At 33.3% G+C, this 25,010-nt stretch overlaps 3 protein-coding genes and 2 long non-coding RNA genes across 6 annotated transcripts in view; 1 reads left to right on the forward strand and 4 right to left on the reverse strand.

Moving 5' to 3' along the window:
- Positions 1 to 25,010, forward strand: part of LOC110993447 (serine/threonine-protein phosphatase 2A regulatory subunit B'' subunit beta) — a 97,084-nt gene that overhangs the window by 17,567 nt on the left and 54,507 nt on the right. The gene's annotated exons all lie outside the window — the stretch shown is intronic.
- On the reverse strand, positions 6,616 to 8,779 carry LOC123690294. The gene is made up of 2 exons (XM_045633541.1): positions 8,574 to 8,779; positions 6,616 to 8,072 (listed from the first exon to the last, which is right to left on the reverse strand). The coding sequence occupies exons 1-2, from the start codon at positions 8,625 to 8,627 to the stop codon at positions 6,735 to 6,737; spliced, it is 1,392 nt and encodes a 463-aa protein (XP_045489497.1). The 5' UTR covers positions 8,628 to 8,779; the 3' UTR covers positions 6,616 to 6,734.
- Positions 8,988 to 10,693, reverse strand: LOC110993449. Its single transcript, XR_006750991.1, has 2 exons — positions 10,471 to 10,693; positions 8,988 to 9,790 (listed from the first exon to the last, which is right to left on the reverse strand). It is a non-coding gene; the product is annotated as an uncharacterized LOC110993449 (long non-coding RNA).
- LOC123690299 lies at positions 12,911 to 13,422 on the reverse strand. The gene is made up of 2 exons (XR_006750990.1): positions 13,375 to 13,422; positions 12,911 to 13,135 (listed from the first exon to the last, which is right to left on the reverse strand). It is a non-coding gene; the product is annotated as an uncharacterized LOC123690299 (long non-coding RNA).
- On the reverse strand, positions 15,475 to 16,879 carry LOC123690297. Its single transcript, XM_045633546.1, has 2 exons — positions 16,837 to 16,879; positions 15,475 to 15,937 (listed from the first exon to the last, which is right to left on the reverse strand). The coding sequence occupies exons 1-2, from the start codon at positions 16,870 to 16,872 to the stop codon at positions 15,500 to 15,502; spliced, it is 474 nt and encodes a 157-aa protein (XP_045489502.1). The 5' UTR covers positions 16,873 to 16,879; the 3' UTR covers positions 15,475 to 15,499.

A 25,010-nucleotide genomic window follows, 5' to 3' on the forward strand; every position in this document is an offset into this window, starting at 1 on the left:
AGTAGGCCAAATGGAAAAAGGATATGGTTGAGTAGTTTATCTATCCATTTTAAAAGATCGATACACGATTTAAATAATTTCCCTCGATAGAAAAAAAACCAAACATAGCCCATTTTTGACACTTTGTATTCATTTATGACGTAAATTTATATAGAACATGATTTTCAAATTTACACGTTATATTTAATCCCTAGCCAAGTAATCCATTTAAAAAAAATAATTAATTTAATGTTTAACATAACTAATTGTTATTACGGGTACCAATACACTGACACAGCTATTCGTTCTGGGATAGGGCCTTAATAGACTATAGAGCAGTGTTGACAAAGTAGATTTACCTTGCGATTCTAATCCCCGAGGTCGTACGTTCAGTACCCTGTGCACCAATGGACTTTCTTTTTAAGTGCGCATTTTAAGCTCGAACGGTGAAGGAAAACCTCGTGAGAAAACAGCTTTGACTGAGACCCAAAAAGTCTTCATGTTCATGAAACAGTTATAGAGGTCTGAGGCTCAGACCTAAAAAAGGTTGTAGCGCCGCTGAATTAAGTATGTTGAGAATATCTTCTTTTTACAGAATAACTTTTATTTATGGTAATTCTGTAAAAAAAACATATTTAGCATTCAAATTTAATGCAATTCAAAGAACCCACCAAAACTCTTCTCTGAACAAGATTTTATTTTACTTATTTATTTATAAAAACAGGTGACCCTAAATTGTCAAGAGTGAACAATAAATGAATAAAATTTACGAAACAAAAAAATAATAAATATATTATAAAAAATACTAGAAATTAACTAACTACTATAGGCACTCACAAATAATATAATTTCTGCCAGTTCACTCAGACAATGGACAATGAGGAAGGTCGGTTAACCTATTTCGTTAACTAAATAAATACACCGAATCGTATGTATAAGATGGTGTCCAACCAGCTTTGAACATGCACGTAGATACATAAATAATACCTCTCAAAAATTCAAAATCATTTATTCATGTAGGTAACATAATGTACACTTATGAACATTAAAAAAAGAAATATAAATTAAATGCTTCTAATTTTACATTTACTGCCAGTTCTCAATGGTCGCCCTGATGGGCGTAGAAAGGAAGAGAACTCTCCGCCTCTCTTTTTAATCGTCAAGTTTTTTGTACACAACCTTTGTGAGGAGCTGCAACCATTACACCATGTTCCATATGACATCTTGAGTAATAAAGAATGATAAAAATTAAAAACAAAGATTTGTCCTCTATCAGCAGGAGGCATGGTGAAATAGGAGCACGGAGTTACATACTCGTGCGAACAACACGCAATACTTAATATGTAATAGAAACAACTGATATCACCGCATACACGAATTCAAGTACGACCAGTCACCACAAGTAGCACCCGTTCACGATAAACATTTAAAAAAATTACTTGCTACAAGACGGTTACGTAGAAATTGTAGCTACCATCATAACTATACAACCAGACATCGATCTCGTAGAATGTAATCTAAAGGAACTTTAAATTTGCCATAAAATTATTTAATTTCGTTTCATGGCAACCCTATGGGTATAATTGGATAATTGGAAAAAATGGTGCATGTTGGCATTTATTGGTGACTTACGCAATGTTTGAAGCCACAAAATGGGAGTAGGCGGGCTCTATTTAAATTTTTCTTCTCATGCTAGATCTCGCCGAAATCCAAATCTACTTCTGGGAATATGATTCAAGCGTGAATCATAAATTAATCAAAATTTCATTTATTCATACATTAATAATAATAGCCTTTTATTTAATAATATTATTATAATAGAGTTTATTGCCAGTTCTTCTCTTCCATTCTACGCCCTTGATTTGAGAACTGGCAGTAAATGTAAAATTAGTTTCATTTAAACAAATTTTTTTTTTGACGTTCATAAGTGTACATTATGTTACCTATATGAATAAATAAATTTTGACTTTTGACTTTTATTTCTTGTACTTTAAGGGCCGTTCAAGTATTACTTAAGATGATTTCCAGCAATTTATCCCCCCCTCCTCTTGTCAGCAAAAGTAAGTAAAGCTCTCAAAAATAATACTACATAAATGTATTCATTTTTTAGCAATCATTGACAATGCTTTTAAGAAAATCAAAGACCCGAAGAAGCGAAAGGAAATTAAAAAAGATGATGTAGGCTTTTGCCGTGAAGGAGCATCAGAACGATGGTACAGATTCTGTATCTTCAGTACAAAAGCAAATAAATATTGGCATAACAAAACAATGATTGGAAATGAACGATTTTCTGGAACTGCTCATGCATGGCATGACCTTGGACACGCTTCGTCCCCACAATGACGCCATACCAAGCCCAAACAGCAATTATACCGCATCTGTCATTTTCGCCCAATAGGACAAAGGACAAATGGATTTTTGTATGTTTATACACGAATCCTTTGGGCTTTGGATTAGATCTCCATATATTCCATGGTCGTCTTTTTATAGGCAGTTGGGTACTTGCTGATTTTAGGGGCTTTCGTTTTGGAACAACCGAGAATTAGCTTCAACGTAGATAAAACAAAATAATCAGGCATTCAAACATTGTTAGGTGAGGTTAGATTTCTAGAAGTCCATTGGTGCACAGCCGGAGATCGAACCTACGACATCAGAGGTTAGAGCCGCAAGCTTGCTTCACTATGACAACACTGCTGCAACTGCTGCAACCCTGCTGTGTAAACATCCATCACTAAATATAACCATCATACAATAAACGTATTGGAAATTGGCGACTTGGCGACGAGTTTGGCGCCACCTAGCGGACAGTAATGTTATTAAATACACAGATAATGAATGCTGTTTATCACACAGATAAAACATTATTGCTAAAATTTCTGTTTTTACTATGCTTTACTTTTGAGTTTGAGTCCCTGATATGTAAATGATTATTGATTAGTTATGTACATAACTTAAATGACGTTGTGGTTTATGACATTTTCCTTTGAATTATTGTTATGTAGAGGGAGGGTAAAACTTGCTGACTTTCTTGCCTGTTCTTCTCATAACAAGACCTGGTAGTTTTGCGAACGGATGGCGTAGTTTTGCTCTTTCGCGAATTTTGTAAACGTTTTTGACATTCATCGCATCGCATTCATGCATCGCAAGACGCATCTAAACTGAATAAATGAATTTTGTTTTTTTTTATTTTGATTAAATACTTAATATTTCTAACTGGCTTTACAGTTTCATCATCGGAGAGAACTGAAATATTTCCGAACCAATTCGATGACTTAAGGTTTAAAAGAGCTTAACAATTCTTAAAAAGCCGGCAACTTGCTAGCCTTCTGGCAATGTTGTCTATCACTTAACATCAGATGAGCTGCCGGTATGCCCCCTGTTATACAATAAATTTCTCTCACCCGCATCAAATATTCTGGACTTTGTCCATACAAAAATGACTACATCCAACAGTTAAAAGCCAGCAGCGATCTACTGTGAAATACACTTATCTTAAACAATGGCTAATTTAAATTGAAATAACAATCAACGGAAATAAAAAACCAAGAGAAACTCTAAATATCGAAATAATTGAAACGCAAAAACAAACCGGTCGCAATGACACTTCGCGACCTTGGGGTTACATCACTGCGCCGGCGCACAATTCGCCATCATTAGGAAAATTACTTAGATATTTAAGAATCCGATCACGTTTTTTGGGAAACATAAATGATTTTGTATTTTTTTGTATAATTAATAAATAGATAATTAAAATAAATTTAAAAAGTTTGGTCACTTTAATGCTGTATGTATCTTTACTTACATCGTAATAAGTAATTATAATAAAAAAAAATTGAAAAAAAAAAGAGTGTGTGTACTTATGTACACGCGTTAGAAGTTATACTTCTTAGGCGTGTGGAAAAAATCTAAAATGCAGAGTGATTAGCGATAAATATTAAAATTAATGAAAAAGATTTTATTTAAATAAATAAATTATTAGTAAATACTATCACCGTCGTATATGAAATTGATTTAAAACACCAAAATAATATTTATTTATTCACACTGTTTAATTGTACTGTTACGAAACACGTGTTCTAAATATAAAAATACTAGAATATAAATGAACATAGTTATCGATGTCCATGCCACATAGACCTAACTTTACGATGTCGAATTTTGGTGTTGGTGTGCGCGCATCGTAAAAATTCACTTTTATCATTTTTCTCCATCGCGCCAAAAGAAGTATAACTTCAATAGAAACATATTTGAAAAAGTTTCGTCTCAGAACTTTAATGGTGGCGTTTCTCTCTGTATAGCGATACTTATTCGTTTCATCTTTAATAAGCTGTGAAGCTAAGAGTTTCTCCAAAAGAAACAAAATCAAAATTCAACGACAGACTTGCGACTTGTGTTTTTTTTCCTTATTGTCTTGATTAATAATGTGTTGAGTAAATTGTTATTCATTTTCGTAGTAATAAATTGATTTCACGTTTATTGTGCACTTGTTCAATGTCATACGACTTGGCAATGACCTAGATTTTAAATTATTATTTTTGTATTTTATATAATTATTGCCCAGAAGATTGATTTTTTAACCTTTGTTATTCAGGTGTAATGTATCATTTTGATGGAACCCTTGGGTTAATTGGCGAACCCCGAGGGCCCAGTTTGATGGCTGAGGTGTATTGCCCAGTAGGATAGGCTTTCGCCACCACTCTGAATAGCAGGTGCTTCTCAAATCAAATCATTTATTCCAATTAGACCACCCAAAATAGCACTTTTGAACGTTAAATAAAATATAAAGATGATTCTACTTGACCCTTCCAAAAGGTGTGGAGAATAATGAACAAGAAACTCCACACTTACTCTTTTAAAATAGAATTTACAATATTTGTAAACATAAATTAAATAGTTATATGTGACAATGTACTCCTAGAATAAAATTACACATTAAAAGGAAATATAGTTTTACTTAATATATATAAATTCGACATGTAATTATATTCGTTATATCAAAGTTAAGAAGCCCTTTAAAAATTATTTATTAATAATTTTGGCTTGTGTATCCAGGGTTCAGCATGACTCTCATGAAGTCATAGGTTCGATCTGCTGAGGCAATTGACTGTCTGTGTATTTAACACTTCCTCGTGGAGGAAAACCTAGGAAACCGGCCTTAGACCCAAAAACCCTGACCCTGACCATGAGTTGATCATTGGCTATCAAACAGCTCAGACCTTAAAAAGCTGAAGCGCCGTCTTTTTTTTAAAGCAAACAAAGTAAAAAAGTTAAATTTACAAAAAACTCGACTCCTTTTGCATTTTAATTGCAATTTTGTACTTTTACTATTTTATATATGTAACTAGAACTACTAATAAAGATATACATATAAATTTAAACTCGCTGACCTGGCAAATGTCATTTTGCCATGTATATCATTTTAAAACATAAAAAACAAGTGGACTTCCTTTTACATTTAGGGGGATGAAAAATAGATGTTGTCAAATTTTAAGACATACCCAATATGCACACAAAATTTCTTGAGAATCGGTCTAGCCGTTTCGGAGGAGTTTCACTAAAAACACCGCGACACGAGAATTTTATATTATGTATATGTAAATAGATCGTTGTATCCATTTTAGTTCTTAGCAAAACCTTAGTATATATTAAATGAAACCATAGGCAGACATTGACAACAGTGTCGGGTTAATACCGACTTATAACTCTTACAAATGCCTTCAATTTCACAGTACAGTTTATTTAATTGTACTTGTTAAAGCAGTTGTAAATTCATTTCTGAGTTAGCAAGTGGTTGAACGCAATACGCGTCGGGCTAGTTACCTGAAGGGCCTGTTGTCGACCTCACAATGTATGGATAAAGTACCAAATAGCTATGCAACACATAAATTATTCGACAGATAAAAGTTCCGAATAAGATACTTCGCGTTTCATGACGAATAGCGCTATCGAACAGTCGTGAAACGCATTAATAGTGTTTATCCTACCAAATAAGTAATAAATAGCTTATTAGGAACGTATCCGGACATTGTGAAACAGACTCTAAGTCTACATGCGTATGCACTGAAAGCTTAAGAGTGTTTAATTAAAAGTAATTTAAAAACTTAACTAATTATTTCCATTTGAACTGATAACAGTAAAAAGGTTGTTCCAAAAAGTGGACCAATCTTCTTTATATATATAAATCTCCTGTCACGATGTTTGTACGCAATGGACTCCTAAACTACTTAACCGATTTTAAATTGGCACACCGTGATCAGTCTGGTCCAACTTAAGAGATAGGATAGCTTAGATCTTTAATTATAGTCGCAATTTAATTATATTTTATTTCAATTTATTTGTCTGTAATTTATATATTATATTATATATTTCTATATATATATATATATAGCAATATATAATATAATATATAAATTACAGACAAATAAATTTAAATTTAAATATTGCTACTAGTATATATATATATATATACTAGCAGCAATTAATTTGTACAAATTTGTACAATATAACAAACCTTCTTGCCTAAATATAATATGACATATAGGCCAAATGTATAACCTCTTTTAGCAGATTAAACAGCAAACTATCATAGTTTCACACGAAACTACGCCAAAATATTAATTAGACAAAAAAAATGTATGTACGAAAATAGTATATTTTAAATTCTGAATTTTATAAATAAATAAATAGCTTTCATTCATCAATAATACATAAATCACTTAAACGGTAACCACTGGAGCATACAATTTCCTTGAAAACTACTTTACAGCTATAAAATACTCTTCCAAATCATCTGGATACGATACAGACTTATACGGGTCTATTATATCTGTATTTCTCCAATTATCTATGGGAGAAATCGTGCTTAGAACATAATTGTCGGTTGGATCGTCTGTAGTATAATCTTCGTCTGAGTCATTGTTAGGCTTATCAGTTATAGTTTCATTATTCACACTTTTATCTATAACGCCAACACTATGTTCAACTATTGATCTGTTTGGATCGTTGTGAGGACCACGTGGTGATAATGAGTCTATATTTATATCGTTAAGTGGCAATAAATTTGTATTATCAGTTCCAAATGTGTTCGTTTGATTTAATTTATGGAGCTCTGGACTTTCTGTGATCGCAGTAAACATATTTATCGCGGGCTCAGTTGTATTATATGTATCCACGTTTACTGGAGTCTCATTAACTTTAATAGAATCAATCAAAGAGTGGCTATTAAAGTTGCGTGGGTTAAATAATATCTCTTCTAAATCATGGTCATTAATTAACGCTAATGTAGGCTCTGTAGAAGTCTTAGAATTTACTTTATCCTTAATCAATGATATGGCTCTTTGTGCTATGTTTGATGCAAGTTTCGTTCGCAACGCTGAAATTTCTGGCGATGGATCTGGTGTAGGCGTGGCCGTATATGAATAATCAAAGAGTGGCTCATGCGATGGCAATACGTCGTGTGATCGCTTCTTTGTAGGTAACTCTACTCCTGTATTATCTTCCCTAACACCTGGATGATTCCTGTTAGTTCTGTTTAAGTTGGATAGACGCTTTGGGATTGCCTGGTTATTCTTTGATTTTACTGTCGATTTTGTACTACTGTGTATACCTCGTCTTCTTGATTTAGTGATGTTTGAAGGTTGAAAGATCTTAGGTGGACAGTTCCAATAATTAGGCCGCCAGACATCTTTGTTGTTTAACGGATATTCTACGTCAGGGAAAGTGCCTACGTCTCGATAACTAGGTGCTGATGAAAATTCAGCTCCTTTCAAATTTCCCTGTACTGATTTGTTGAACTTTCGATTTCGTCTTTGTTTTTCCACTTTTCGTTTGGGCTGTGTTCCCTTCAATGCTGTATCTGTAAATTTATTTTCGATATCATGAAAATACAACGGAGTGTTTGGTGTTGAAGCTGATGGGTATTCTATTTCAGGGAAGTTAAATTTTTCAAATACGTCCCGTTGGTTTGTTTTTGATATCTGATGTCGTGAGGATTTCTGCTTGGTCCAAGGAGCTGGCGTTGAATTGAAAACTGGTTTAACGCCCGGTCTCGCTCTCTTTGCCATACTCTTCGGCAAGCTATTTGCATATTTGATCTGTAACATATAGATGATTGTAGAACACAATGCGTGTTAAATATATAAATATACTAGTGACCCGCCCCAGCTTCGCACGGGTGCAATGCTGATGAAAAGAAGGTTTTCATTACGTATTGTTTTTTCCGTCGCTGGAAAGCTCCGATAATATACGCGACATATAACATATACCATTACGGATTTTTCTTAGGCCTTTTCAATGTGTACAATACTTAGTACATTATTTTGATAAATCTGGTAGGGTTCAGCCTGCGTTTGCAATGTAAGCGGAAAAATGTAATTATTGACGACATCACATTAGAAACCTCAAAAATAACAGTACTTCTCGACTATTTAATGAATGTTATTATACATATAAACCTTCCTCTTGAGTCACTCTATCTATTAAAAAAACCGCATCAAAATCCGTTGCGTAATTTCAAAGATTTAAGCATACAAAGGGACATAGGGACAGAGAAAGCGACTTTGTTGTATACTATGTACTGATGACGTAAAACTTACCGCAAACACTACGATAATAATTGAGAATAAGGCGACCTTTTCCCGAACAGCCATTTTCAAGTGTAAAAAATTAGTTTTATCGCAATTATTTATAACACATATTTCATTGAGTTTCCTAGGAAATCGGCAGGTTACCTAAATACTTCGCTTATCGATGTCATATAGACCTATTACTTGTATTTATGTAATCGCCTATCAAAGGATGTATTTGGTAATAGTTCAATTGTTTTAGTAACAATAAATCTACACAATGGATGGTTACGTAAATAAGTAATTTCAATTATACAAATTTATTCAAAAAGTCTCATGTTTTATTTATTTGGAGAGCGGTTAGAAGCTGCAATACACATTATTAGTAGGATACGAAAAAACTTTGATGTTTACTGTGAATAAGATCATCAATAAAACGAAAAATAAAATATAAAAAAATATTTATTTCACTATAGTACACAATATTCATACATAGTCATAATGAAAAAAGTATAAAAAAATTTAAACATATTTAATTTGGTCCCAGTGGCCTTCAATTAACTGTGCACTTAAATCCCAAGTTCTCAGCTCCAAAGGGATCAAATGTAAATAAATAGTTACATAGATTATAACATTGGTAATATTGTAGTTTTCTCGTAATCGGTTGTGAAACTATATTCGTTATCTGTGTTTGTCTTTATCAAATTATTCAATATATCTGTCTCGTCTATAATCCATGATTTTGCTACTTCAGACGACATATCAACTAACACAGATTCATTGCTGTCTACGTGATCCATTTGCAATTCATTTATGAAATCATTTTCTTCAATAGTATCTAATATGTTCATTGTATCAATAATTTCATTAATATCTGTTTCACTGAAAGATTCTTCTATTGTAGCTGATGTATTATTTACAGAATCTTGGGTTTGAGATATATTACATATAACATATTCATAAGATATATTGACTTTTTCCTGTTTAGAAGTACCTGTAAGATCCAAATTAGATTGAACTTCTTTTCTGGTCTCAAGTCGCTTAAATGACTCCTGGACATCCTTCTCAAATGGGCTCAGAATACTGTCCTGTGCTTCGGTTAGGAAATAATATGGTTTGGCGTCTAAAATTGTCATTGGATAGGCGGTTTCGGGAAACATGTAACTTTTGTGTTCGACTGATCTTGTATAGCGAACTCCGCATTGTTTACCAGCATATGTCGCGTCTTTGCTGCCACTGGCATAGCTCTGTAAAAGCATATGTTAAAAATCTCGTTAATATTGGCCGTGTCCAAACTTTTGAACGTAACATTTCATTTGGAGTTATTAATATAATATCCCTTATGTATTTTAGAATTTTAACATTTTGTGTATACTTACATACTCTTATATGTAACTTATAGAAATAAAAGTTTTAATGGATATGCTATAATTACATAATTTAAAACATTAAAATATTGCCGTATTACGACTGAATTAATATATTGATACCATATGGTTTCCGAAAATACTACAAAACATCAATTTTAAGTCTGATGTTTGTTAAGAGTGTAAATTTTAATCTTCCTTTTTAAGTTTGTTTTTTATAAAATAGTAATGTATTCTTGATTGATCTCTCATACAAATATCGATTACATGAAGTAATTGAAACAACATTGCCTAATGGTTGCAGCGTGACTCTTTCCTGGTCATAGGTTCACTACCCGGCTGTGCATCAATAGACTTTCTTTATATGTGCACAACATTCGCTCGAACGGTGAAAGAAAACATCGTGAGTAAATCGGCTGCCTTGCTAAAACGACGAGGGTCAGGCACAGGTGGCTGATCTACTTCCCTAAGATTGACAAATGGTGAAACAGATGCAGAAGTCTGAGGCCTATACAACAAAATTTCATGACCATAAACAATTATGTAATAAATAAACTTACTTTCAAAACGATAGTGCAGATAAGCCATATCATCATGTAATTTAAATCATATCCCGATTAGTTTTAATAGAACAATAATAAGAATAGAGAACAATAGAGTGTTAACCTATTTCTATTACTTTAATAAAATTGTGATCAAAGAAATGTCATTTTATAGCGTCCATTACATATTATTGTGAAATCTTCATGCGCAATTTCTATTCATATCGGAAATTACGTTATGCGAAAGCGAACTCTTAGATGTGATATTACCTAATATATTTAATACAATATATCACGTGGGAAGCGCGTAGTCTGACAGCCGCACAGATTAAAATTGGGAATCGTGGGTCTTTGTCACAGATTAGAGAAAGTATAGCTTTTTGACATACGGTTTACTACAGCGCCACAGATTCAAAGATAGAACCGTGGGGCAATCTCACTCAGGAGTATGTCACAGACTAGAGAAAATATAGAAGTTTATTTAATAAAAAATATTTAATTAAGTAATAAAAGAAATATTTTTTTTTAAATGAATTAATTATTAATTAATTAATTGTAAGTTTAATATACGTACAATATACTAAAGCGCCACAGATTCAAACCGAGAATTGTGGGGCATGATTATGTCAAAGACTATATAACATCCCTCCATCAATCGCTACCAAACTGAAGAAGCATCAAAATTTTTATGTATTCGCCATCACTCCAGTGTGTGTGTCTACCTGTTTTTAAATTGCCATATACGATTCAACTATACTAGAAGTATATATAATACTTTCCTTTACTTTTTACGTTTCGCCTTATATATGTCACCGTAAGATTGTAAACATCGTTATATTACAATCTATCCAGTAAGATTGTAAACTATCGATAGATTGTGAACCGTATCATTATGATTGCAATTTAACGCATCATTTTTCGCTTGATTGTAATCTATCGATGGGAAGCGGTCAAATTGTGAACCGGCGTAAGACGGAATGCAACTCGCGCTCTGATTGGTTGAACGGTATGTGCCCCCGCCATCCCGGCCACACGTCATATTTGTTTGTTATTTCTATTTTTATAAATTGTGCTTAATTGTTGATTTTTTTTTAATTTTTAATTAGAATTTGTGTTTGTAGAATAAATATTTCGTTACAATTTGTTTCTAACATATGTCAGGATTTCCTATTAAATAATAAATTTATTTTATTTAAGTGACACGTCTATTTCATTTCTAAATGAAATCAGACCGACCAATCAGGAAGAACTTGCAGACAGTTGACAATTTGACGCGGGACATATTGTAATTTAACGGTTTTACTTCGGTAGATTACAATATAGCGAAAAATGATGCGTTAAATTGCAATCATAATGATACGGTTCACAATCTATCGCTAGTTTACAATCTTACTAGATAGATTGTAATATAACGATGTTTTCAATCTTACGGTGACATATATAATACTACTAAGCCTAGCATTTTAGTAACATACCAACATATGGAACAGTTTCAGCCTTTAGAGACTGTTGGCTTATAGGGTTTCCAATTTTCTTCTCAATCTCGTCCTCTGAGAAAAATGAATTGAAATTGTCTAGCCGTCTCCGTGCTTAGTGTTGTTTTGCGATTCATTTTTATTTGATGATTTGATATTTATGGTTAAGGTGTATAGATCACAGTTAATGTTGTATTTCATTGTCTCTGGATTATGTCTATACATGTTTTGATTTGAATTTTATAAAGATTAATTGATTTATATATGTATGTCTTATAAAGCATTGGTTTACTTAACTTATCTCAAGAATTAAAAATATGTTCTAATTATGGAGAGCTGTAATTAGCTCTTGTAAACTCAACGCGGTCAAAACCGCGAAGCAAAACTAGTTTAAGTATGTCTTAAGGTAAATTAGATTATTAAATAAGAGGTAAGAATGTGAAAGGCTTTCTTCTTTTTTGTCTTACTATATTTAGGTTTTCCTATACACTTCTTGTTGATTGCAATATTTAATATTTGATTATTCATAACTGAAGTCCATGAATAAATAAATAATAGTAGATAACCTACTGCGTGTTACAAACTATATTTTCTAAAATATATAAACATTATGTTAAACATAAATTATATATAAAATAATGGTTTTTCTTATTTTCATTTATAATAAAAAAAAATATAATGTAATTCACAGACTACGGACAGGACAGCATTTAAAAAACAAAGATATATCGAAATTGAATCGAATTTTGAAAATTGAATAAAGTAGTTTGTGATAGATGACATCAATGATCTAAGTTTATTGAAAGAAAAAGTAAAAAAATAAAGACATTTAAAATTAAAAAAAAACTAAAATGATATGGAATTTAAATCGATTTTTGAAAATCGAATTACTTAGTTGTAATAAGTAGTTTAGTATACTCTATAGGTGAAACCATAGAGTTTGTCTATAGTCTAAATGAATGGAAAAAATAAAATAAAGATAGTTTACATTAAATATTGTATATTTAGCGCCGGTAACCACCACACCCACATCCACCATTATTTTTCATACCAGCATATGGAAAAGGCATTGGGGGCATGGGGCCAAAGGGACCGTCATCCATCATAGCCAGCATTAGTATCGGCAGTATGACGTCTAAATCATTGCTTTTCTCGCGGTATATGATGGGGTATGACCCACAATTGCATCCCATTTGACAATTGACTGCCTGAAAGACAAAAATTCGTATTTTAATTAAAGCAATCTTTCGTCTCTTTCTCTCAAATTGTGTTTTCGAAGTGATTGAAAGAGATAGACTAACAAAGCATAAAAACAGTTTTTTGATGCATTAAATCTAATTCTTAAAAAACCATCAACGCACTTGGGACCTATATTGGCAATGGGCGAGCCTCCAGCCCCTTTGCCCCCTGTAACATAAAAGAGTAAATAAAAAGATATATAAATTACCTGTAAGGCGAGAACTACAATAAAACAGAATGCAACTTTAAAGATAGACATTTTTAATATATTAAATTTAACGAAAATAATTGTTTTTATACACAAACTATTTTGAAATTTCCCTATGTGTCAATATTAGCACGTAATTTTTTTTTTAATTTCCACGTTCTATTAAGTATATTAAATATGTATTTTTGACGTTTTAAGTATACATTGTGTTACCTAAATAAATAAATAATTTTGACTTTGAATTTTACTATTATAAAGAGTATGTATTTTCGTCAGTCAAGTCTGTCCGTCATATGTGAAAAAACAAAGTCCTTATACAGTATTTACAATATTATCAACCTAAATAATAATAAAAATAATTTAAAAATTATTAATTTAATTTAATCTGGAGAAAAGGGGCCTCTTTCTCCAGATTAAATTCTTCGCCTTTGACTGATTTTATTGAAATTAATTTTGTTTAAAAAGTCCATTAAAATTCGGAGCTACCTTTTAAGGCCTTTTTTTATACAGGGGGCAAACGGGCAGGAAGCTCACGTGATGTTAAGTCATACCGCCGCCCATGGACACTCAATGCCAGAGGGCTCGCGAGTGCGTTGCCGACCTTTTAAGTCTAAACCTCAGATTAAAGAAAATCATCAGAAAGTTGAACAAAATTTCGTTCCTAAGAATATCATAAAATATTTAAGCAAAACATAATGTACATGTCGTTATGTGTATTTTTCTCAATAGTTTGTTGTTTTAAACATCTGCATGCAGACTGCATTTGGTGTCAATGACCGGCGCAAAAGCGGGAACCGTTTTCGGGTTATATTTATGACATAGGATTAAGAGTTATTAGATTTTCAACAATTATTCAAATCAAATCAAAATTAATTTATTAAATTTAGATGCGTCTTAGGGCATGCTTATGAATGTCAAAAACGTTTACAAAATTCGCGAAAGAGCAAAACTACGCCATCCGTTCGCAAAACTACCAGGAGGCCTTGTTTTGAGAAGAACAGGCAAGAAACTCGGCAAGTTAACCCTCCCTCTACATAATAATTAAAAGGAAAATGTCATAAAATAAAATGAATAAAATGAAAATCTGTTCTGTGTTATACCACATTCACCATTACACACATATTCACAACAATTCCAAGATAACAAAATATTGAAAAGAAAATTATTATCAATGAATTTTCTCAAGGCAGTTTCTGCCTGACACCACCATTAGGTATGTGGAAACAGCTACCCAATGAAGTAATTCCGAAACAACTCGACTTAGGGTCCTTCTAGAAAAGAGCGTACCAATTCTTAAAATGCTGGCAACGCACTCTCGAACCAGCACTCGATGCCAGCATTGAGAGTGTCCATGGGCGACGGTATCTCTTAACATAATGTGACCGTCCTGCCCGTTTGCCCCCCTTGTTGTATGTTTTTTTTTAATAAATATTAACTTATAAAAACATCATTATTTATCTTATCTACTTATCTTTTTCCATTTGTGTTTGGATTTTATATTTTTTTTCAACATTTTAACAGTGGATAATTTTATGCACAATGAAGTTTCTTGTACGGTGGAGGAAAACAACTGCGCTGGCCAACGCACCCACTAAAATATGCCCTTTTTGGGCGTCGCGTAGGCCCGTTGCGCATACGCAGTATAAACAATATCTTAGACTTAGTTGCCTTTAAAACAGCAGCGTTATTCTGTAACTTTAACTGTAACTTAAAAATTAAGCACAATAGCTGTTAAGGGTTTTAACGCCGATTATTTTTTTGTGCGTTTGATTTGTGTTGGAGTCTTTATTGCTTTGTATTAGTATACTTAAGTAATATTTCTTTAAGTAGTTTTATTTAAAAAAAAACACTTTTTTAACGGATTGAAGTTATGTATTATTGTAAACTTATAATTATTTAAACATAATGTTTTTCTTTAAATGTGTAAAAGTTATGTTAATAAAAGACAATACTAGTTTTATTTTTTGTTTTATTTTATTAAGTTAACTTAAAAAAATAGTTTATTTCATACCATCTCTTTGAAATTATGGGAACACAGTTTTCTTAAAAGGATTCCCAAATCATACCTGACCTGATGATGGAAAGAAATAAAAGACTACATATAGAACATTTTTTATTTAGTAATTCATTTATCAGTTCTTATCACTAGAGTTACTTCATTATCTCTTTGTTCTGGTTCATCATCATACATCGTGTCCATGCCTTGGTTCTGCATGGGAAAGGGATAGGGCATATATGGAGGAGCATCATTACAGAATCTGTCGTAACCAGGCATCGGGTATTGGTATGGCATCGGCGGTGGAGCGGCATAGTTTTTATTTTTCATGGCGAAGATCATAAAGTACAGAAGATGGTGCCAGCTGTTGTCCTCTTTGATGATTATTGGTGGCATTGGGTAGGGCTGGTACTCGGGTACTGCGGGTGCGCGAGGAATTTCCGGTTCCGGTGATAGAAGAGGTTTGATGACAGCCGGGATGACGAACTGGCATGGCTGCACCATGGGTGTGGCTGTGATGGTGGGGGGTTTCATGTATTCGACGCGCGCCTGCGCATCTGCATAACCCTAGTAAAATAAATACAGAGTCAAGATTTTTCTCTAAATTTAACAAAAATACAAATCATGAGTCTTACTTGTGTAAGTCTCTACTCTGAATACCCTTAGAGGTCACCTGTGAGGCGTTGATGTCAAAGACGGGGAACATGTAGACTACACCGTTGACCGTCTTTGACAACATTCCATACCATGCCAACCATATAAATTATAAACCCAAGAACAAAAATAAATTAAATTAAAATGTAAATTTGGAAATCATTAGGTTTTAAAGCAAGTTGTTGAAATATAATAGGCCGGAAACGCACTCGCGAGCCCTCTAGCTTTGACAGTGTCCATTGGCGGTATATACTGTCCGTTCTATAAAAAGAATATTAGACCACAGACAATTTATGTATAATAAATAGTTGTAAAACATTATAGTTGTAAAACAATTAATAAAAAGTTGAGGAAGCGCCGTAGAATTAAAAAATAAAATTAGCGCTAAAGTACAAAAAAATTTTTCGTCAAAGGTCGGCAACGAACTTGCGAGCCATCTGGCAATGTGACTGTCAGACGGCGGTACCACTTAGCACATAAAAAACGACATATTATGTAGAAAATAAAAAAAAAAGCTCTTCAAAGCCAGCTAGTTAAAATGTTTTATAACTACTTCCATAGCGCTTCTGCTTCATGAGCTCACACCAGACATACACACCTTCAAGTATATACCCACACTACACCATCACACATCACAGCCAAATTAGGTAGCTGTCTAAGTTATATGTACTTAAATAATTTTTATTATTCGTCCCCTTTTGTAAACTTATTGAAAATATGTATTTCATATTTATGTTAAGTGTGTTTCGATTTTATATATAATTTTTGTTAGCTACGATTAAGAAATAAATAAACCTATCCAAAAAACTTACCTCCCAACAGACAAACACAGAAAACAATATCAGCATTGACCCCATTTTGTAATATTGACACATTTTCATTTGCGTCTCTTTTATAGGAACGATTTCCAAATAATACCGATGATTACGTAACAAAAATTGTTGATCAACGGCACGTATTTTTTAACAGTGACTCAAAAGTCCTTATCATGAAAGTGAAGTTAGAAATAAATCGAAAGATTTTTTTATTTTAGCAGCCTTTTCCAGGTTTGCTCCGATATTTTGTAGCTAACTCGTGTTTTTTTTTGTTCGTCGGGAAATGCGTTACGCATACCCTCCCGGTTGCCTGTGAACGGTTATGTGGGACTCTCCACTGTCCATACCCACTAAAACCCCACGGAACCACCAACAATCACCCGAGGCAGGGCTTGTCCGCATCCACGCGATCAGCCGTTAAAACTCAAATAAATAAATAAAATAAAATACGTTTATTTTGGAACATAAGATCATCTAGGTATCACTTATTCCACGTCAATCAATTTTAACCTGTAGGCATCCCTACTCATCGGCAAAGACAGATGGTGTAGGCCGAGAGAAAAAGCCGGCGTAAAAAACTCTCGGTACTCTTTTAAAAAAGCAAATCATCATACAATATTTAAAACAAATATATCAAATTAATTAGAGGTCACGGTCCTCTACGGCCATGAATGAGTCAAGGTCCAGCTAACTCATGTCAGCTAACGCCAATGTAGCTTACGCAGGTCATGATTGGGCTAAATTTCCGATATATGTCCTTGGGTTGAATTCCTTGATGACCTCTGAGGTCTCATCTTAAGGGTGTGTGGAGAGCTGAGGTGTTTTTAGTGGGTTGTGTTATGAGGCAGTGACAAAAACTTGTTTTTAAACTAATAAAAACTTTATTTAAAATTATGCTTACAAAACTAGTGTTCAAATAGGAATATGGAATGGAAGTGTCTTTCAAAGGATCGGGGCTTGATACTTAAAGGTTTTGGTCTTGTCGTTTAGGAGTAGGGATACATTAAGTGGAACAACTAATTAATCTTAATTTATCGTAAACAGATGGTTAAAAGAAATTGTAACTTGACACTTAAAAGGTTTGAGTATTGTCGTTTAAGAATAGGGACACATTACATGGAACAACTAATAAATCTTAACTTATCGTTAACAGATGTTTAAAAAGGTTTGGGTTTTGTCTTTTAAGAATAAGGATAAATTACGTCGAACAAACTAATAAATCTTAAATTATATCGTAAACAGATGGTTAAAGAAATAGTAAATAGAAATATTAATAATATAGTGGGGACCACATAACACCTCCCCCCTTAAAATAAAGGTTGCGCCTGTTGGCGTGAACTTTTTGAGGAATTTGGTTGGGTGTTTTCTTCTTCGTCGTTCGACCTGATAGAAACCGTCGTCGTCGTCGTCGTGTTGAATGCAGACATCGGGATTTCAATTTGTTGCCGTCTTCGGGATTGGTCGAAACAATTATTAAATATTTGAATGCATCCTTGTTTGTGAGAGTTTCTTCTTGGGTAAAACTTGTAAAGAGTATACATAAGATGGATTGAGCCAAATAATAAACTCGTTAGAGTGAAAGTATATGGATGTTCTTGAATTATATATTTATCTTGATTTAGTATTTTAGAGTGATATTTGATCTCGTCTTTAATTGAGAGAGTCTATAGAAATCGTTGATTTGGATAAGTACGAGTTCTGGATTATATAAATCTGGAGTCCCTTCGATGCAGGTATATTCCACGTCGACAGTAACAATGGGGACTTATGTTCTGCGATTCCGAGTCTTCAGCGATGAGTGTAACCATTGATGTATAAAATTTTCATGTAGGTTGTAGCAGAATTATTCCGTGTCCAAATATTTCGCCATGTGTGGTTTTTGCATTCTATAGCATATGTAATTTTCTTCGAAAGTATGAAAATCCATTTGTTATTTTTCAATTAATGAAATGTGTTGAAGTACGCGGAGAATGTGGATACCTCGCAATTTTAGGTGTGTCTTTAGAATTCGTCAGCAAGATGGAGACTTCACAGATAGGTCGTGCGTTAGAGTTGTAGACTGTGACCTTACTGCATACATGAAGGCTTGAAGAGTGTTCTTTACACTTGTCCACGGAGTTCCTCGTCAGGTATCGTTGACTGTTTTTGCTCATGGCAAGATACATGTGCTCAGGTAGGATTGTGGAGTAAAAGGACGATGTATTATAGGAATTGAAATTAAAGTGTATAAGGTAAATATGTTATTTATGACTAAAGGAAAATTTAATATATATAATTTTGTTCATGTAAATGTATGATGTAATTGTAGCAGAGTTTAGAATTTTATTGATGTTTTGAAAAATCACGGTTACTACTAGGTTACCTGATGTTTTAGGTGACTTGATGCTAATAATTATTTGTAAAGACTTACTAAAAATAAGACGAAGGATGAACTGCTGAATAAAATGCTTTCAACAATATTATCGATTTATTTTTCTAGAGACGTGACGATTTCTAAAATTATTGTAGTGTATTAAAACAGTCGAGATTTGTAATAGATACACTAAAATTAAAGAGTAAAGTATTATTGGAATTAATATAGGAATTAATAATTTTCATTAATTTTCGTTCATTATATTATGTTCATCGTATGAAATTTTTAAAATAGTATTGGTTTAATTATTAATTTCATTGATTAATTTAAGGTTATTGTTTTAAAATATCATTCGTAGAAATTTGTTGCTTTTCTAAGAGAAATACATTCATAATAGTATTCGGCATCTTTTACGTCTGGTGACACCACCTTAAATATGGAAATAACTACTTTATAAAATCTGATATAGAAATTATTCATAAAAATATTCAAGAATTAGGCTACGACTTCTTAAGAATTAAAATAAAACCTGTTTGTCTTATCTCTTTATAATTTTATAAATTTTGTATAATACAATGTAAAATATTTTTCCATTATGAGAAATATATGATAAAACTAAAATAAGGATTATTCATTAGTGTATAAAACGAATATATATAATTAGGATGAGTATTCTCCTCTCTCTCGTATATAAAAATGAGAAATGCCATAGCAATTTGTAAACTGAAATAGAGTTAAAATTGGTTTGTAAAATATAATAAAAATAAATCTAATAATGGTAATTATTCTAAATGATTCATGATTCGTGCAACGGTCTTAAACGATTTGCATGCACTATTTGGTTCCTTCCATTCTTTCTGATAATGTAGTTTTCATTGAATCCTATTCTGACAATAAGATAAGGACCTTCCCATTTTGAATCTAAGTTATTAGGGTTAGGCACTTTGAGCATTACATAATCGCCTACGTTATATTTAGCGATGTTTCTAATATTTTTATCATAACGTTCTTTAGCTTTTTCCTTCATAGCCTGTAAGTTACGTAAAGCAACGTCACGAGAAACTTTGAGTCGTTCATTAAGGTCGTGTAAATAATCACAGGTTGTGTATTCGTTCAATTCTTTTAGAGAGTAAAGCGATCGAGGTTTATACCCAAAAAGTAATTCGTGAGGTGTGAAGCCTAATGATTGATTGACTGCTGTATTATGACATATAACTGCGAAAGGAATTATTTGATCCCAATTGCAATTATTTCTCTTATGGTACAATCGTATATGATCTCTAAGAGTAGCATGGAAACGTTCTATAGAGCCATTACTTTGAGGGTGATAAGCTGTACTCAGTGTATGATTTGAACCTAACAATTTCATTAATTGTTTTATGATGCTATTAACGAATTCGGTTCCCTGATCTGAGTGGAATCGTTTGGGAACACCATAATGTTGACAGAAAATTAAAAGAGTCTTTGCTACGGTAATGGCTTGTTTATCTACAATAGGATAAGCTTGTACAAACCTTGTCAAATCGTCTTGTAAAGTTAAGATGTACTTATTATTATCATGCGTAACTTCCGAATAAGAAACTAGGTCAATAGAGACACGTTCAAAAGGTTCTGTGGACGATGAAGTTATTATCATTGGAGCTTTATAAGTTTTTCTTTGTATCTTACTCCGTTGGCAAATTTGACATTTGTCAATATAATTTTTAATAGTGTCCGTCATACCTTTCCAAAAATACTCTGATCTTATTTTTCGTGTTGTTTCAACTATACCACGGTGACCAGATAAAGGGTCATCATGAAAAGATTTTAAAATAGAAGGAATATCTTCGGGATTAGGAGTCTTCACTTTGTTTTCACATATAGTAATCTTACAATTATAAATGTCTGCTAAATAAGATGTAATATGTAGTTGTTCATTGCCTTTTAATTTACAAGTTGTGTCATCTTTTAAGTCAGGTACGTAAAGTGATTTCAAATCGTTATTCTGTAAACAGCTAAGAAGTGACTTAAAATAACTTTCAGAATCCCAAGGGTCGAAATATAAGGGTCGAGAATAGTTAAAGTAGATGTTTTGTTTTTTGTTTGAAATCAATAAGTCAGTTTCGTAGAGTGATTTAGACTTTTTTAAAAGTGGTTCCACTTGAGAACACATTGAAATAGCTTCGTTGAAAAGGTTGTTTTTATCGGAAATGTCACAAGAAATAGGAATAAATATGTCTTTATGTCGTTCGTCTAACAGCTTATCTGGTGAAATATGTAGATTTTGAGTGTCGAAACTATAATCTGAAGTTTCTGTAAAGTGTTGATAGGTTAATTGTAAATAGTCGTCGTGAGAATCGATTTCGTTCTTATCAGTACTTTTGTCACAAGTTAAGTCGATAGTATTTGTGTTAAGAATTGGGGGCCTAGAGAGTGCGTCGGCATTGGTATTATTTTTACCAGCTTTATAAATAACTTCGTATTCGTATTCTTCGAGCTTGAGACGCCAGCGAACGAGACGACTACCTGGGTCTTTTATAGAGAAAAGCCATGTTAATGGTTTATGATCGGTAACGATCTTGAATTTTCTACCAAATAAATAGGGACGAAAATGCTTAACAGCCCAAACTATGGCTAATAATTCGCGTTCAATTGTGGAATAATTTGATTCTGCTTTGTTGAGAGTACGTGACGCATACGCAATAGGTAAATCCTTACCTATTTGCCCTTGCGATAAAACAGCGCCAATCGCATGAAGGGAGGCGTCTGTTGTTAAATTAAATTCTTTTGTAAAATCGGGGTATTGTAAAATAGGAGGATTGGTAAGGAGACGTTTGCATTCTTTAAACGCTAATTGTTGAGTTTCACCCCAAACAAAAGGAACATCTTTCTTAAGGAGACTAGTTAAAGGTTTTGTTAAACTACTAAAATTAGAAATGAAGCGGCGATAATAGCCGGTTAGGCCAAGGAAAGACTTGATGTCTTTGCATGATTTAGGAACTGGAAAATTATCGACTGCGTGAACTTTATCGGGATTAGGTTTTACACCTTCGCTAGAAATTATATGACCTAAATAGGCTACTTCTTTCCTAAGGAATTCGCACTTATCTGGTTGGACTTTTAAACCACTTTTCCTAAGTCGATTGAAGACTTCGGATAACTTTTGTTCGTGTTCTTGTAAACTAGAAGCAAAGACTATCACGTCGTCGAGGTAGATAAAGCAACGTTCACCCTGTAGTCCATAGAGTACGCTATCCATAGCACGTTGAAAAGTGGCTGGAGCATTCTTTAATCCAAATGGCATCCTTAAAAATTCATAATGTCCATACGGCGTATTAAAGGCAGTCTTAGGAATATCGTTTGACTCGAGTTCAACTTGGTGAAATCCAGAAGCGAGGTCTAAAGTAGTGAAATAAACAGAATGTCCTAACTTGTCCAGTATATCTGTTATGTTAGGTAAAGGATAACTATCACCTATGGTTATATCGTTCAGTTTACGATAGTCGATTACGACACGCCATTTTTGTTTGCCAGAGGCGTCTACCTTTTTAGGGACTACCCAAATAGGACTACTCCATGGTGAAGTACTCGGACGTATTATATTTTCGTTTAACATTTTATCGACCTGGACTTTCACCTCTTGTTGGTGTATATGTGGAAACCTATATGTTTTTGTACTAATTGGAATATTTGATGTCGTAGGAATTGTATGCTTAGTATGGTTTGTAAATGTCAGTTTGTCACCTTCTGTATAAAATATGTCAGCATATTCAATTATGAGTTTATGTAGGGAGTTCGATTCTTCTTTGTTTAAATGGTCGCCTCTAATGAGGGACCAAACTTTGCTCTGACGATCTGTTTGGGAAATAAGATTAAAATTATTTATCTCATTTTGAGTTTGCTTATTAGAATGTTTGTCCGATTCGAAAATAGCAACAGAAATAGAAGGGGTACTAATTATCTTATCTTGTTGGTCTAAATTTATGCAAGTTATAAGAAAAGAGTTGTTTGTAACGGTCACTAATGAGCGTGGAATAATAATGCCATTATCTAATGTTTGTTTTTCAACGATTGCTTCGCCCGAATTAATGGAATTTGTCATACACCTTATTACTGTTTCCGATCGTTTGTTAATAATTTGTTTTTCGAGAGGTACAGTATCGTTCTGTGATTTTAAATATTGAGGTTTTTCATGAAAATAAAATAAGTCATAACTTTTGACACCTATTTTTAAGATTTTTGATTGTACTTCAATTTTACAGTCATATTCAGTCATAAAGTCATTACCTAAAATACCGTCAGCTTTTATGTTAAGGTTTGCGATATGAAATTTATGTCTAGGTAAATCGTCAAGGGAAATATTTGCTGTTCCTAAGGTCAGCATCTGAGATTGAGAACTGGAAATACCCTGAATAGAGACTATATTTAATTCGTTAACGCAAGCGGAACCTATTTTATCTTTACGTATAACAGATATACCAGCACCGGTATCAATTAAAAGGGTCACAGGTTTATTATCAATGTGGAATGTAGCATGTAACAGATTTTCAGGGGGTACATCATTTAAAGCGGAAATAGAAAATGATTGAATATTCTTATTGTTAGATTTCGACTTACGTTTATTTTTCTTATAATGGTACTTTGAATTCGATTTAGTAGTAGTTTGAGATACAGCGGGCTTATAAGATTCAGCGTTATTTTGAGATACAGTGGGGTTAGAAGATGTGATGAGATGCTTAGATTCAGAGGGTTTTGGAGATACATCGTTCTTATTAGATATAGTAGATTCAGTGAGATTCAAAGATACAGTGGGCTTATAAGAAATAGTAGAGTTTGTATTGAGACCTAAGGTTTGGGACTGGCTACCCTGTTTGTAGGTCTGTATAAAGCTAGCTTCAAAGTCAGTCTGTGTGCAAGCTTCTTTGCATTGCCTCCGATAGGCTGGTTTATTATGCAAGGTTGCAGGCACAGTGCTTTGTAACACTCGACTTGAATTTTGAATTTGTGGCGGCATTGAATCGTTTAATAAGCTGGGTTCATTGAGTAAGAGCTGGAAGCGATTTCCAACGAGTCGCTCATTTCGTTGGTCGCTTGTAAGTTTAAATGACGGATTGGTGCAGGGAGAGCGCGCTGTTTATTTTTTTCGTTGTATGCCCTCTTGCGACATTCGTTTATTGAGTGCCCGATATTTTTACAATACGCACATGTTATTGGAGAAAATCTAGAGTTAGGAGGCTTAAATGGAATATCTGGGTTTCGAATACCTAGGTAATTACTTTGATATGCCCTACTACTTATTGCTGGCCTAGGGGTTGGAACTGGCCTAAATAAAGATTGCCTAGCTTTATTCATAGCCCTAATTTGGTCTTCCTGCATTGCGAAACGACCGGCTTCTCTCAAAGTATTGAAACCTTTTGTTCTGAGCATTATACCCATGTCTGTAGAGAGACCGTTGAGAAATATACTTAAGGCGGTTTCCTCGGTAGTCGCTACACGTCCGTCTAATGTCGAATCACAAATTTCTGAATGTAGTTTCTCTAAGATTTTGCAACGACAAAGATCTACCCTATGATAAAATTGCGTTAAGGACTCATCGGGTCTCTGAAAAATGGATTGCAGTTCTAAATTTAAATGTTGAATTGTCTTAGTATTCGCGAATCTTTCAATAAGAAATATCTTTAGTTCATCCCACGTTTCATACGTTTTACACCGAACTTCTGAGGCCGCGACGCCTTTAATATTATTTAGAGCACAAATTAACAAAGTCTCCCTTTCGGACGGAGATGACAATTTAAACACAGTATCACAGGACCGAATGTAACCGTATATTTCGTCATGA

Source organism: Pieris rapae, chromosome 23 (genome assembly GCF_905147795.1).
Source record: "Pieris rapae chromosome 23, ilPieRapa1.1, whole genome shotgun sequence".
NCBI lineage: Eukaryota > Metazoa > Arthropoda > Insecta > Lepidoptera > Pieridae > Pieris > Pieris rapae.

Coding starts and splice junctions, on each gene's coding strand:
- LOC123690294 (XM_045633541.1), bottom strand. CDS start 8,627: ATGGCTGTTCGGGAAAAGGTCGCCTTATTCTCAATTATTATCGTAGTG. Junction 8,073..8,573: donor TTATTATCGTAGTGTTTGCG/GTAAGTTTTACG, acceptor TATATGTTACAG/ATCAAATATGCAAATAGCTT.
- LOC123690297 (XM_045633546.1), bottom strand. CDS start 16,872: ATGCTGATATTGTTTTCTGTGTTTGTCTGTTGGGAG. Junction 15,938..16,836: donor CTGTGTTTGTCTGTTGGGAG/GTAAGTTTTTTG, acceptor TTATTTTACTAG/GGTTATGCAGATGCGCAGGC.